Below are 13,988 nucleotides of genomic sequence, written 5' to 3' on the forward strand. Positions count from 1 at the left end.
CATAAAACCAGCACAGGCAAAACTGCTCCATTTTACCATCATTACACAGCACGGGTCCCCCGCTCCCTTTGGAGCCATGTTCTGCCTCCGGTGCTACATTTGACGGTTTGTTGAGCGGCACGTAGGTGTGTAGCCTCCGCCGTGTTACGTGATCAAACAGCCCAACTGACGCATGGCCAATTATCCTGGCTGCCTCCTCTCATCTCACATTTAAGGAGAGGGGAAAGTAAAAACCAGAGAGGGAGATGGAGAAAGGGAGGGATACTGTACAAAGACGCAAGGCTGGTGGTGTTTATCGAAGAATGGCAGATGTAAAAGCACTCGTCTCCCCGTTCCGCAGGGAAGCTGACATCTGCACAATTTTTGAAAAAGTAAACAATGGCTCATACACTTTACATTTTTTTGATTGTGAGTCTTTGCCCTCAGCAAGCCGTAAATAGGCCAATATGAAACAAACAAAGAGAATTCGGGGGAATTAAGAATCAAAAGTGTCACTGTCTTTACTCTTGTCTCAGTGAATAACATCACTGCCTGTTCGGGGACAGTGACACATTCTGCATTAGTCACAAACATTAAAATACTTCACAATAGTTATTTCTCTCAAATATCTATCCCCCTGCGTGACAAGGTCAATAGAATGTTGAACCTTGCACTGACTCCTGCACCAACTCTTTCTTGGCTGTTTTGTTGCTCAAAAGTAAGAGGAAGGTTAAGATTAATACATTTCCCTTCTTCACTTTAAGGTCATACAAAAGGATGAAGGGGTTGCTGTTGCTGCTCTGCCCTTGTTGATCTTGTTTATCAACGCAACTCAAACCTTTACCTAAAATGGCGTAGTTCTGAGTGCCTTGCTGTAAGTTCAAGGTGGATAGGTGAATTAATGGTTTGAACACACAAAGACATACCTCGTATTTTGCTTGGAACTCCCTTGGGAGAAGGGCTCATCACAGTCACAGATAAATTGGTAAATAGTTTTTTTTTTTTTTTTTTTTTTTAAAAGCCTTGGACCTGAGAACCAGGCTCTTCTCTCAAAAAGTGAAGTAGATTTTGAAGGCGACATAGAAACAGCAGTTATTGACAGACAGATACAGAGGCCTTGGCTCTGGTTGAGATCACGACACACTGCAGTAAAAAAAGTAATAGAAAAATAAAAGGGGAGGGGAGGAACACAACTTTAAATAGTGTAACAATACAAACAGAGAGGAGAGGAAAAAAGGCAGAGCAAACTGCTGTGGGGTACATCAAACCACTAACCACTCAGGACTCGAAGCAGGAGGAAGAGGAATTAAAATATAAAGAGTATTTACACAGAGCCGCTTACCTACAGTTGCCCGCGACCTGGCGGAATATTTCTTTATCTTGCTAGTGAGCGAGGTGTTGTCCCTCAGGGCCGTCTCAGATTCTCTCTCCATCAGCGAGACCAGTGCTCGGGTCACAGTGCCGAGGTAGGCCGCATTAAGGAAACCCAGGATGGTGTGCGGTTCTGCTAGTCTTGAAAGGACATGGATCTCCTCTGTGAGGGCCTGGGTCAGAGCTGGGACCACAGAGCGGAAACCTTCAGCCAGTCTGTCAAAGCCGGCCTCATCGCCTGGGCTAGAGCTCATGGTGGAGTGCAGAAGAGCCAGCACTGATTGGCTTCTCAGGCTCTGCATCAGTAAAACAAAACAAAAGATATCACTGTTAAAGCTATTGTATCATATCGGTAAAGCAAATGTGTAAAATGTAGGTTCAAACACAAATGTAATACGTATAGAAAATATCGTTATTATTATTTAGAATAATACATAGGCTATCTACAATTTCTTTGAACCTGGTAATATGTGAGGGCCTCAGACTCAGGGTAAAGAAAGAACAGCTGTTGCAGACAGTGGAGCCGCTCAGGGACGGACATATTTCTTGGTCCTTGGTGATCTGGGCTGCGTGCAGACAGCCTTTCCAGCAGGTGGCGGCGCAGCTGGAGCCGCACGTCATCCCAGGCTTCCTGGATCTTAAAGAAATAGTGAATTGAACCAAAAGTGTAAAAACACACTGATAATAAACAGCAACAAATGAGAGAGTATCTTGGTGAAAATATTTTGCAGTGAACAGCTCTGATACTCAAGTTTACAAAAGATCAAACATTAGCAGGTACGTATGCGTTTATTCAAGTCTATTTATTCTAGTCTACTAAAACACATATTGGATTCAGAGATAGATTGGTGTTTGACTATGTATGTGCTTTAAATCATTGATTAATCATTGATTCCAACTTTGGAAGATACCTATTTGATTTAACTCTGAATACTTATATAAGCCTAAGCTGAACTTGTGAATGCATTTTTCCACAGAATTAACAGACTGTATATTTGTTTCCCTATTACTATCATCAAAATCCTTCTAAAAAATGTATTACTCTGTGGCCGGTATAAAGAGCAGAAAAATTCCAATAATGTTTTCAATGTTTGTATTGATTGGAGACAGCATACAAATGTGAACCTGTCCTGTAAGTGATCAATTCCCTAATTGAATATCATTCAACTACAAAATTGTATGCCAAATTACCTCCAATGAAGTGTCATCTCTGACTGTATGAACCAAGTGGCTGGAGGCGGCCGGCAGAGAGGAGGAAGAAGAAGGGGTACATGGAAAGCAGACACCACACTGGGAAGACAGATTCAGCAGCAGCTGAAGAGTCACTTCCTCTTTCCCCTCCTCTTCAGACCTCAGGTACTGTATCTGAGGGGAACAGAGGGGAAATACGTCGAAACATGAATGCAAATACAACAATTTATTTTGCAGTGAAATGCAGGGGCGCCTTCTCTTAGATCTAAAGGTCTTGTCAATATTAAAAGTGACCTATCATGCAAAATGCAATTTTGTACGTCTTTTATAGATGAATATGTGTCCCCGGTGTTCCAGGGAACTCACCAAGTGTCAGAAAACACAACCCTCTCTATTTTCCTCCATACCCAAATCTCTTAAAAAGGGGCTGCAACGGATCTGACTTAGACTGATCCAGATTTGAACACTTCTATGACGTCACAGAAGTGGCGCTGCGGCTATTGGGCCAACTCCACCAATCAGGAGGAGACAGCCACGGACATTGCCATTCGAAAGCGCTGGAGACGCTGTAGTACATATGCCAGGCCTGTAGATGGTGCTGTTCTCACAGAATCAGCCCATGCAAAGACAGTGTTAAATTGAGCGAAATGAGGAATGGCTAAAATGCATGATCTGTTTGGTATTTTGAAAAATAAAAAGTATAAATATGCCTTATATAGGTATGGTCCTACAATATATTATTCAAATATAGCATGATAGGTCCACTTTAAGCTAGCAGTTGATCGGCAGGTCTGTTATTAATGACAGAAAGTCTGTACAATTAAGTGGGAAACCGAGAATACCCTGCAATACAAGTTCAGATTGATTGATCATTATGATCGACATGAACACATTGGTTTTCAGTCTTGTAGATTTCTAATTTCTCCTTATTTTCTGTGAAACCTTTAAAAGTGAATAGTGCTATTACTATGATCATCCTCGTCACTTAGTGTCATCATCACCCTGATGTATTACCAAAGCTCTGAAGAAGTCCATGAGGTCTTGATGCCCTGTGGGAACAGGCCTGAAACTGTTGGCTCTGAGGTTGAACCACTGCAGGCACTCTGAAGGGCTCGGCGGACGCTCCCGGGATTCTCCCATTTTGGCCTGGAGCTCCTTTAGTTGCTGTTCAATGCTGAGGGAAATGGAGACACATTGTGTGAGTCTGAAAGCTTGGGACTATGGAACCATTTACCAAGCTCAGAGTTAAAGAGAAAAGCACTCAGAAAAATAAATGTTAACTTAGGAAATTGAGCGGAAAGTACCCCCCACACATTGTGTAATTTTTGCCACTGATGTTTAATTCTGTCAACAGAAAGGAGTACAATATGCAGAAATATGACATTTTAGGGGTTTTATGTCTAATTTCAGTAACATTTCCAACAGTATGCCTTGTTAAAAATATATCTGCTTTGAAACGTTTGGATTAAAGCTTCTCCATCTGATTTGCTCCGACATGACATGTTTACTAGCACACAGCAAACATGTTCCTGTTAATCCAAACTCTTCCCTTACCCAGGCGTGATTGGATTGTTTGACTGTCAAGATCTGCTAGGACAGTTTCTTTATTTTGAAAGGAGGCTCTCCTTTTAAGAGATGAAGTACACCCTAGTCATTCAAGCATAAATGAAGAGACTGCTGCTGCAGCACAAACAAACAAGAACAATACACACAAGCAGCCACATAACAGACATACAGAGACCATATCATCACGTGTGGCTCTCCCTCACTCTCATTCAGTGTCCGTGAGAAGACAGATACAGAAGCATCAACAGTAATGAACACAGACATCGATATATCAGCGTGTGAGTGTGTGCTAAGCATCTGGTGTGAAGTGGTGTTACAGGCATCGGCAGGCATCTGAGGCACACGCTCCTTGCCTTCTCATGTCTTACTCTTCCCCTTGACACACACACACACCAACACACACTGCTCTTTTGATTTCAACAGACTGCATCATCTATTCCGTTCCCCTTATAATATGACAGATTAGAAATGACATTTTTGGGCTCAACATGTTAAGTCATTTCCATGCAAATCAATGCATATATAGTTGTGTGCGTGTGCGTGTGTGTGTATGTGTGTGTGTGTGTGTGTGTGTGTGTGTGTGTGTGTGTGTGTGTGTGTGTGTGTGTGTGTGTGTGTGTGTGTGTGTGTGTGTGTGTGTGTGTACCAGGTCTACATACCTGCATAATTAAACATGTTATGGTGTTGTGATTGATGCTATTCTGTTCATGTGTGTTTTTTTGCTGGAGCATAAAGTAAAAGTAAGGTTGATATTATTATTAAACCGACTTGATGTGTTGAACAACAAAAATCAATTACAAAAAGAAATAGAACTCTATGAATGAATTCAGATAATCAAATAATGGAAAAAGGGGTGTTTTAACATTTCACTTTGGTCTCTGCAAACTTGAAATGAGACGTCTCAATCATAATCGATAGATAATGAGAGTATTAATTGGTTGAAGCTTGTCTAACACAATTGTGTGTATGAATGTGTGTGTGCTTAAGCATATATGACAAAGAGCCAAAGTGCTATCTCAGACAGCCCATCACATTTTCTAGCGAGGGTCTATAAACTGCCTCCTGCCTGCTCCTGGGCCATGAACGCATCCAGATGTCTTACAATGGCAACACATTAAATAACCGTTCAAACTGACACACTTTCGTTTCAGAGGGGGAAAACGCAAGGGGATAAAATGTTATAGACTGTTACAAACCGGTTGAACACTGCCTAATGCTTTAGTTCTTTCTCCCTTTTAGTATCTTTTCCTCTTTCTCTTCTTCTTTAGGCAGGCCTTATGATGCATCTCACTTTATTCTCCTGGAACACACTTACTGACAGAATGGACACTCTTGGTTATAAGGTGGGTGTTTCTTTTTGTTTGGAATGATTTGATAGCAGGCAAATCTACACAAGCTACAAAAGTGCAGAACTTTTTTCTCACCTAACCCTGTTTGTCCGTGTCTTTCTGTATTACGGTGCATGATACTCCTTTTTTTTCTGGTACAATAGTTGTACAGAAAATATACTGCCTTTTTTTGTGACAGACTGTAGGAGTGCAACAAATCTTAACTATGCTTGCCCAAAGCTCACTATCTGTGAAAACACAGCTTCAGCGAGGTCAAAGCATTACCAGCATGGCTCAGGATTGCTGACGGCAGTGTGTGTAAAATTAATAGACACCACTTTAAACAACACAAAAGGACTGTTAATATTCTGGTTTGTTTGTATGACCTCTGACTTTGCTCTCTCCAAGGAGAATATAGCAATTACTTTCTGAGGAAATATACTTCTGGATACAGTACATAACAACATTTCACTTTTCTTTTTTTTTTTCAAATCAAAAAAGGCAGGAAAAATATAAAGAAAGAAGATATACATTTCAGAAAAAATGCAAAAGCAACAAACCACCTAAATCCAATTTTTAAGATAGATTTCTGTCATATGTCATGTCTTATAGTGAAACCGTGCTGTAACTTTAATGGCAGCACGGAGCACTGTATGTGTGTTTATAGCAGGTCATAAACATGGATGTTCTTTCTGGGCTCAACCCCCGGACTTCACATTGACAGCAGGTTTCAAATGGGCTTCCATCTGTATAGCTCACTTTTTACCGACTCTCTGAAGTTCATTAAAAGCAGAAGTAAATAGAGGTTTTTAATTTCAAATGAAGAAACCTAGGACATCCACCTTTACAGCCCGGGACCCTGTGAGGTTTTAGAGCAGTCTCAGAGAGCCAATTTCAACATATGTGAACTCAATATATTGTTGAATTGAAACCTATATAAAGCCATAGACTAAGACAGGAAGCAGAATGGCTTCTGGACTTCATTCTCTAGTTACACTTTCCATCATCTCACCCTTGCCTTCACTCAACAAAACAATGTTCTCTAATGGCTACAGCAACAGCGCTTGCCCCTTCAGATACATTCTCAAGCTTTGCCTCTACAGTTTTTCTCTCTGTTTCCCCTTTTTCTTTTCTCTCTCCTCTAAACTCTTACTTTCCTAATTTTCTTTTCCTTACTCTCGCCTTTCAATTACCCCTCCTTAGGGCCTGGTGCTGTAAGTTATAAAGTCAATGTGGATGGTCTGAGTCAAGAAGTCCATCCAGCTCTCTTCAATGTTGCGACCTTTTGCCCGCCGGCGTAAAAGCTACCTGCAGCCTAATCAAGTTGGCAGGATTAGCTCCAAACCTGATGACTTTCACTGCCAGCAGCTCAGACGCCGAGGAAAGAGACAGAAAGAGATTGAGAAAATAGGAAGGTAGAAATGGGTAGAAAACAGAGCAGTCACAGAAAATAAAACCATTCAACCACCACAGTAAAGACGACAATGGACGAACCTGTAATGGCAAAGAACGCGGGAGCAGAACTCAACAAAAGACCCAGAGAATGAGAAAAAAGGTAGAGGAAACTGGGAGGAAAGGATTCTTTAGGCCTCTTGACAAACATGTCAATCATCATACCCGAGATAACACACACACCATCACACACACACACACTTGCACTTTCACTGCTGAAGTGAAATCTAATTGTTTTTCAGAGCCGTATAGCTAGACAGTCGACACCACAGCCGCACACCCCCCAACCTTCACCACCGCTGAGAGAAAAAGGGAACAACCGGAGGTCTTTTATTAGATATGATGGCACATTTCACAGCTCCCTGACTTACAGAAACCCAATCCCGCGATTAGTCAGCGCTTTGACGTTATCTTAAGTTCCTTGTCAGAATTAATTTAGTGTGGGTGGGCTGCTGTGGGGCTGTCTGTCTGTCGCGCTCCGCTCGCCTACAGGAGGTGGGGGGGGGGGGGGGGGGGGTTGAAGGCAATGGGGGCAGGAAGATCTCTTTCAAATAAGCCCCAGCTCCAGTCAGTGCCAAACCAGCCGCCTGAGAACTAAATATCTCCTCCATCAAAGGGCCCCATTCTGCAAAGGCAAAGCAGTGAATGGGCTTGAATGAACAGGCTGAAAACTGATCCCGTCCTGGCCCAGCCTGTCGCCCACTTAGTGCCCTCAGCCCTCAACCCCCCAGCCCCCCACCCCGGCCAATGATACCGGAGAACTGATACAGCTGATATACTAACCTAACACACGTGTCACGCACAGCTAAACACAAAATCAACTACATACTGCAAGGACCACGGATCAGTATGTTTTGTTCATTGAAAGGAACCTTGCACGATATTTGCTGTGGCAGGCTTTCAACTCCAACAGCTTGCACACATATGCTAAATCCTGGTTATCAGAAGCATTACACACACAGAGAATCAAGTATTGATATTGTATCCTGATCAAGATTGGCAGGCAACTAGTGAGAGCCATTTGCCTTACGAGTGAGAAACTATAGGCCTGTCTGCAGTCTCCAGGCTTGTGCTGACACTTCATTAGAGGTCTTTTCCTGGTAGACCACCGCCCCACTCCCCACCCGACCCTGAACTGCAGCACTCTCCCATCTGATGAAAACTAATGGATTACAGCGTTTCAATTTGGGGGATCCAGCTCCGTTGTCAGCCTATCTTAATCTCTTTCAATTAGGGTGCAGCTCTTAGGCAAATCTGTGACATCTGAGAACTGGGAGCAGGCCAGTCACTTTGACCCACAAACAGGTTGGAGTCCTTCCCGGGTGTAGGCAGCACTGTCTCCTCCATCTCTCGGTTTCCCTTTCCTCTGCTCCACTTCCGTAATTTGTCCCAGACACTGATGAGTCGATTAGGCATCAGGTGAGTGAGCTGTGTGTGTGTGTGTGTGTGTGTGTGTGTGTGTGTGTGTGTGTGTGTGTGTGTGTGTGTGTGTGTGTGTGTGTGTGTGTGTGTGTGTGTGTGTGTGTGTGTGTGTGTGTGTGTGTGTGTGTGTGTGTGTGTGTGTGTCTACAGCCCACCCTGGTTGAGGCGAAAAAGAGGCCCTGCAAGACCTTGCCTGGATGACGGTAAAAGGGCTTTCCTGAAGTAGTCTGGGAGGGAGTTAGCTGAAGCCTGACAGACACTGACCAGTAGTCCCCCACAGCGAGAGGAGGATTGCCTTATTTTTAGCCCCATTCTCCATTATCCGGATGCTTTGTTCTCATAATGGTTATCCCACTCCCATCTGCAGGAACACAAAATAACCCTTTAATGCTTAGAAAGCAGAAAAATGGCCTGGCCTTCTGTAATAAGCCTTGAATTACCTACCCAAGGGTTTTCATTTCAAGATGTGGAATCTTCAATTATTATGTTCCCATTTAGAAGGAGGAAGGAAAGAAAGAGAGAGACGGGGAGGGTGACAGAGAGAGACAGAGAGAAAGAGAAAGCGTGAGGAACCGATGAGTCCCAGCCACTAATGGTACCAGAGTGAGGCTTTGTTCACTTGCTACATTTAGCCTGTCCTTCATCATCTGCCCTCAGCCTCACAACGCCACAAACGATAAAAGACCTGAAATATAGATTTCTCTTTTTCTCCCACCCCCATGTCTCTCTCTTTAGCAGTCTATTTGGGCTCTCCAACTTTTCCCGTCCGGGTCATAGACAGTCATCTATATTTCAGTCCTCAGTAACAGTGCACAAAAGGAAACAAATCTAATTTGAGTAAACTGTATCGTATTCCATTGCATATCATTTAATTGAACCACTAAGAACAATTCTTCTTTTTCTTTATGTTATTAAAGTGTATACCACACATTTTAGGAACACTGGAATACCATTCTAAAGTGTGATTATGGACTCTTAATGACTTTCAATTAAAAAAAAAATACATCTCAACTAGAGGAACAGAAACATTTACGAGCACAGATGAAACCAGAACAAATTAGATGAAGGCTTTACTGCTATTGAATGGTTAGCGCACACCTATAGTTACCTGTAACTGGCCAGATTTATCTTGATGTGCTGCTGTATGTACTGTATGAACCAATGCAGGCTCTTCAGCTGTGGAGTGGATTTATTTATTTTAGAGTGAGTTGTATTCCGATTTTTGTTTGATTTCTATATTTCACATACAAAAACATACAGCTTTATCAAAGATGTTGTTCTGTCATGCCTTCACATTGCCTACACTTTGTGGTCTTTGTGATTAATATCATGTAAATGGCCTGTTAGCCATCTTTATAGGGTCAGGAAATCAGTGTTTTTATTCTCCAGCAGATTTCTGATAGTTGTGTTAGATGGTTTGTAAAAATCCTTTAATCCCAACTAAGGAAACCAGACAATAAAATGAGGGGGTTTCTTTAAGAAGAAATCCTATTTTAAAAGTTTTAATATTTTTGATAGCGGGCATTCCCATTTTTTGTCCCACGTGGTTTACTTGTTAAATTAGACCTCTTCATTCAGGAGCTCAGCATGATTTAACTTTTATGGATTGGCAGAGAGCGAAAGAGAAATTAAAACAGTCCAAAATATTCAGCTTTTGATTTAGATTTCATGTTACTACCTAGCGACGCAGCTCTTATTGCTGGCACTATATTACCGGTCGTGCAGGTTGCTCATCTCTTTAAATGGATTCTTGCTATTGTCAGCACAAAGTCAGCTTTTAAAACATTAAAAGAATAAACAAAGAGTTCCACAGACGTAAACATTTTGCTAAGGAATAAAATCATCAAGCTGGAACTATGTTTTGTCAAAGGTACTGTTTAACATGTACTGTATATACGTTTTCATCGTGCAAGTGTATTTTCACATACTGAATTGCACATTATATTGCACTCCACTTTCTGTTGTTCTTTTGCCAGTACCTAATATCAATCTGGCTTTGACATTATAAAGAGTAAATTCCTAAAGGGATGTAAAAGTAATTAGGGGTCAAGTGTAGGTCAAAGAAAGTAGTAAAACTATACATTTAAAACACTTTAGTGTAATTGTAGCTCAAAAGGTTCAAGAGGGCATATTAAGTCAATGCTTTGCTTCTCTTCTCTTAACTGACCTGCTGGCATTGAGATTGAGTTTCTCCTCTGTGTCTTTTAGGAGCTGCTCAAAGTCCAGCTCACTGGAAACCCCTGGAACCAGCAGATCAACAAAGGCATGGTCTTCAGGGAAATCCCCCGGCCACTCCATGCTGCTCTGCAGGGAAAAGGAACTAGAGAGAGAAAGAGAGTCGGCCATACTGTATAACATTAGAAACACGCCACATGACATGTATCCGTTCATAAAGCAAAATAATGAGAAAGACAGCACTGGTGTCAGGATTAAATCAACAATTTAGGCTGACACCAAATAACAGAGATGTGGAGTATTGTATTATCACAGCTGTCTGTCAAGAAACTGAACACACACACATGATGTACACACACACACACACACACACACACACACACACACACACACACACACACACACACACACACACACACACACACACACACACACACACACACACACACACACACACACACACACACACACACACACACACACACACACACACACACACACACACACACACACACACACACACACACACACACACACACACACACACACACACACACACACACACACACACACACACACACACACACACACACACACACACACACAGAGTCAGGAGTATAATAATTTGAAATCTCCTCAAACAGGAGTCTTATTAGGAGGCACAAATCAATTGCACCTGAAACAAAAGGAAGCTTATCATCAATGAAAATGGTTTCTTCCAGTTCCCCTCCTCTTTCCTCAGACAATCATTTGCAGTTGGAGGACCCCTGATCAAAATGCATTGCCTCAGCCTCTAACCATTTCCACCTACTGACACTACAGTGAGTTAACAAAGCAACACAAAAAATAGACCAAATAAATAAACAATGAGGTGAGGTGCTCTTCAGTCGAGGCTTTAAATAAACAACTCATCTTACGTCTCTGCCACAACTGTGGGCAACCCCCCCCCCCCCCCCCCCCCCCCCCCCATTCTGTGGTGCTTAACGCTCATGCTAACAGCCAATCCCACACCAGTGTTGCGTTGCCGGGTCTCATATCAACATTGTCATCAACGCGAGTCAAGTGGAAGGTAATGGAGAGTGTCTGTGTCAATTTGGCTTTCTCACACTCCGCCTCTCGCCCCTTCCTCGTCATCTGCTCTGATTTTAATAATCCCTGTCAAACTCCCAACAGCTCCCCGCACTCCGCTCCGCTCCTACACTGCTGCATACAGTCTGTGCCACTCTCCCTGACAGGGCAGACAGGAAGCTCAACATTCATTTAGCCTGCACAAAGGGAGGCCTGTCCAGCTGGACAAATATTATTTTCCTCCGCTGACAGCCACACCAGTTAAGCTTGTCCTTTTTTATTTCTCCCTCTCTTCTTCTCTCTTACTGTTTCCCCTCATCAACACACTCCCTCTGTGCCACTGTCTGAGTAGGGGTCTTTATTCAGCCATTTCTGAAAATGAATACCATTTTAAATCCATGGATTAGATATTCAACATTGTAATTATTTGGGCTAAGCCATACAGTGTAAGTGGTTGAATGTTATTGTGAATACCCTTCGTTTGTGTGTGTGTTGTCTACAACACTGCACACCTATCAGAGACAGACTCACAGATGGACAGGAGTTCTGAATGTATGTCTGCTGGGTGTCTACCTCCTGGTCCGCCAACATATCATCTGTTAACTTGAGCATAAGTGTGTACATGTACAGTAAGTGAGCGTGTTAGGATTCTCCAAGCAGCACACAGGGCCTCATTAGTAATATACTTTAAATCATCCGGTCTCCATCGTCTTGTCATTAGCTCTTTACAAAGCAGATGTTGGAAGAGCCCCTGTGTGTTTCACAGTCTTGCAACAGGGACAACTGGGCCAGGCACTGAGACGCTGCCTGCCTCAGACATCCACTCCATAGCTATTAGATCAGGGGAAACACTTACACACACACATCACTGTCCCATCTCTCTTGCTGCAGCCTGTCTACCCCAGCTAGGCTAACAAACAGGCCCATTTACAGTAATGAGTTTGTCCTGAAATATTTAGCAGCATGTCCCCCAGGCCTTCGCTTTAAAGCTACTTAGAGCATGTCAAGTCAACACTATTTTAAAGAGCGTACCTTTTACCTAACAGTCTGCAGTAAAGGAAACATGATAAATTAAATAGGTGCATATTCTAAGATTACAATACTGGGGAGAACTATCTAATGCACTCTCAGGGGGGAGCATGGCTTCACTGTTGCTGTGCAACCACATAGTCCCACTACAGCGCACTGCATTTGACTGATTTTCTGTTTAACAATAACTCCTTATATGGGCTTTAGTTTCATCCCCCCTGATATAGTGATAGTTCTGGTCAATTTAATAGGCACTACTCATTTTCAAATATATTGATCACTTTTTTTCCTTTACTATAGGGAAATATGTCTACACCATATCTTCGTAAAATATGTTGTGTAAGACTGTTCAGAAATTGCGGTGAAACAACTAGCAATATAATAACAAATGCCCATGTGATTAGCCTACACTGAGGGGGTGAATAATACATGACTTAATCCTGGTATTACTTGTCATTGCTGTTTTCTCTGTAATAATCATCATCATTCAACAGTATTAAAGTACCCTGAGCAATGAGTCAATTACAAATATTGAAAAACCAGACAATATTGTTACACTGGAGCAGCTCATATTGTGTAGCTTAAATCATTTACTAAACATTCATTTACCGGAGGAGAACAGACATAAACATGAAAGTTTCAATGGTTGTATTTAATAACTGCAGTTAGGTACAAATTAACTATATCAATACATCCTAAGCTGGAAAGATGAATATGTCCAATATGGATGCACAAACAACTATTTATATTATCAATTAATTGTATAGCCTATAGTGTTCAATCATTTAGTTTGTACAATGCCAGATAATAGTTAAAATAGTGAATATAACAGACCCTAAGTTAAATTGCTTAAATTATTGTCTTTTTAACCAATGGTCTAAAACCCAAAGGTATTTAATGTGCATATATATAATATTTAAAATACCGTTTTCATCTTAATCCTTTTATCACCAGGGCTTAAAATGCATTATATTCTAATTTAATTCTCATTTGGTACACTTGAATATTATAACAGTATTTTGAGTATTTTTGGTGGTACAATCACACATATTGTATATGTTGAGAGGTGTACAAAACAAGTGACTGAGAGAGTGGAGCTCTTGACTTTTACTTGCTTTTCATTTCATCCATAGTCAGAAAAAAGACCTTTGTGACCACACATTAAAATAATACGTTTTTTTTTTTTTTAAACAGCTTAAAACCAAAATGTGATTCAGTTTTAAATAATACAATGGACCGAAATGCTGAGAATCATCACACTTCATAGTTATCAAAATTAATGTTAACTATTTATCAAAAACAAGTCATGGCTTGAAAATAAAGCTCATTTAATGATATTATATTATACTAGTTGTATCTTCTATAGCCTGGTGTTAAGAAATAGCATCTGTTTGTAGATGTAAGCAA

General features: G+C 41.5%; 1 protein-coding gene across 2 annotated transcripts in view; it reads right to left on the bottom strand.

The window, feature by feature from the left end:
* kiaa0825 (KIAA0825 ortholog) overlaps nucleotides 1-13,988 on the bottom strand; it is a 112,605-nt gene that overhangs the window by 98,020 nt on the left and 597 nt on the right. For both annotated transcript variants that reach the window (XM_079688407.1, XM_079688408.1), the window contains exons 2-6: nucleotides 10,477-10,629; nucleotides 3,556-3,715; nucleotides 2,542-2,715; nucleotides 1,811-1,987; nucleotides 1,322-1,646 (exon numbers count right to left, since the gene is read on the bottom strand). In XM_079688407.1, the coding sequence (XP_079544533.1) occupies nucleotides 1,322-1,646; nucleotides 1,811-1,987; nucleotides 2,542-2,715; nucleotides 3,556-3,715; nucleotides 10,477-10,607 (967 nt within the window). In that variant the 5' untranslated portion in view covers nucleotides 10,608-10,629. The remainder of the gene's footprint in view (nucleotides 1-1,321; nucleotides 1,647-1,810; nucleotides 1,988-2,541; nucleotides 2,716-3,555; nucleotides 3,716-10,476; nucleotides 10,630-13,988) is intronic.

The sequence above is a fragment of the Notothenia rossii genome, assembly GCF_949606895.1.
Source record: "Notothenia rossii genome assembly, chromosome: 6".
Taxonomy (NCBI): domain Eukaryota; kingdom Metazoa; phylum Chordata; class Actinopteri; order Perciformes; family Nototheniidae; genus Notothenia; species Notothenia rossii.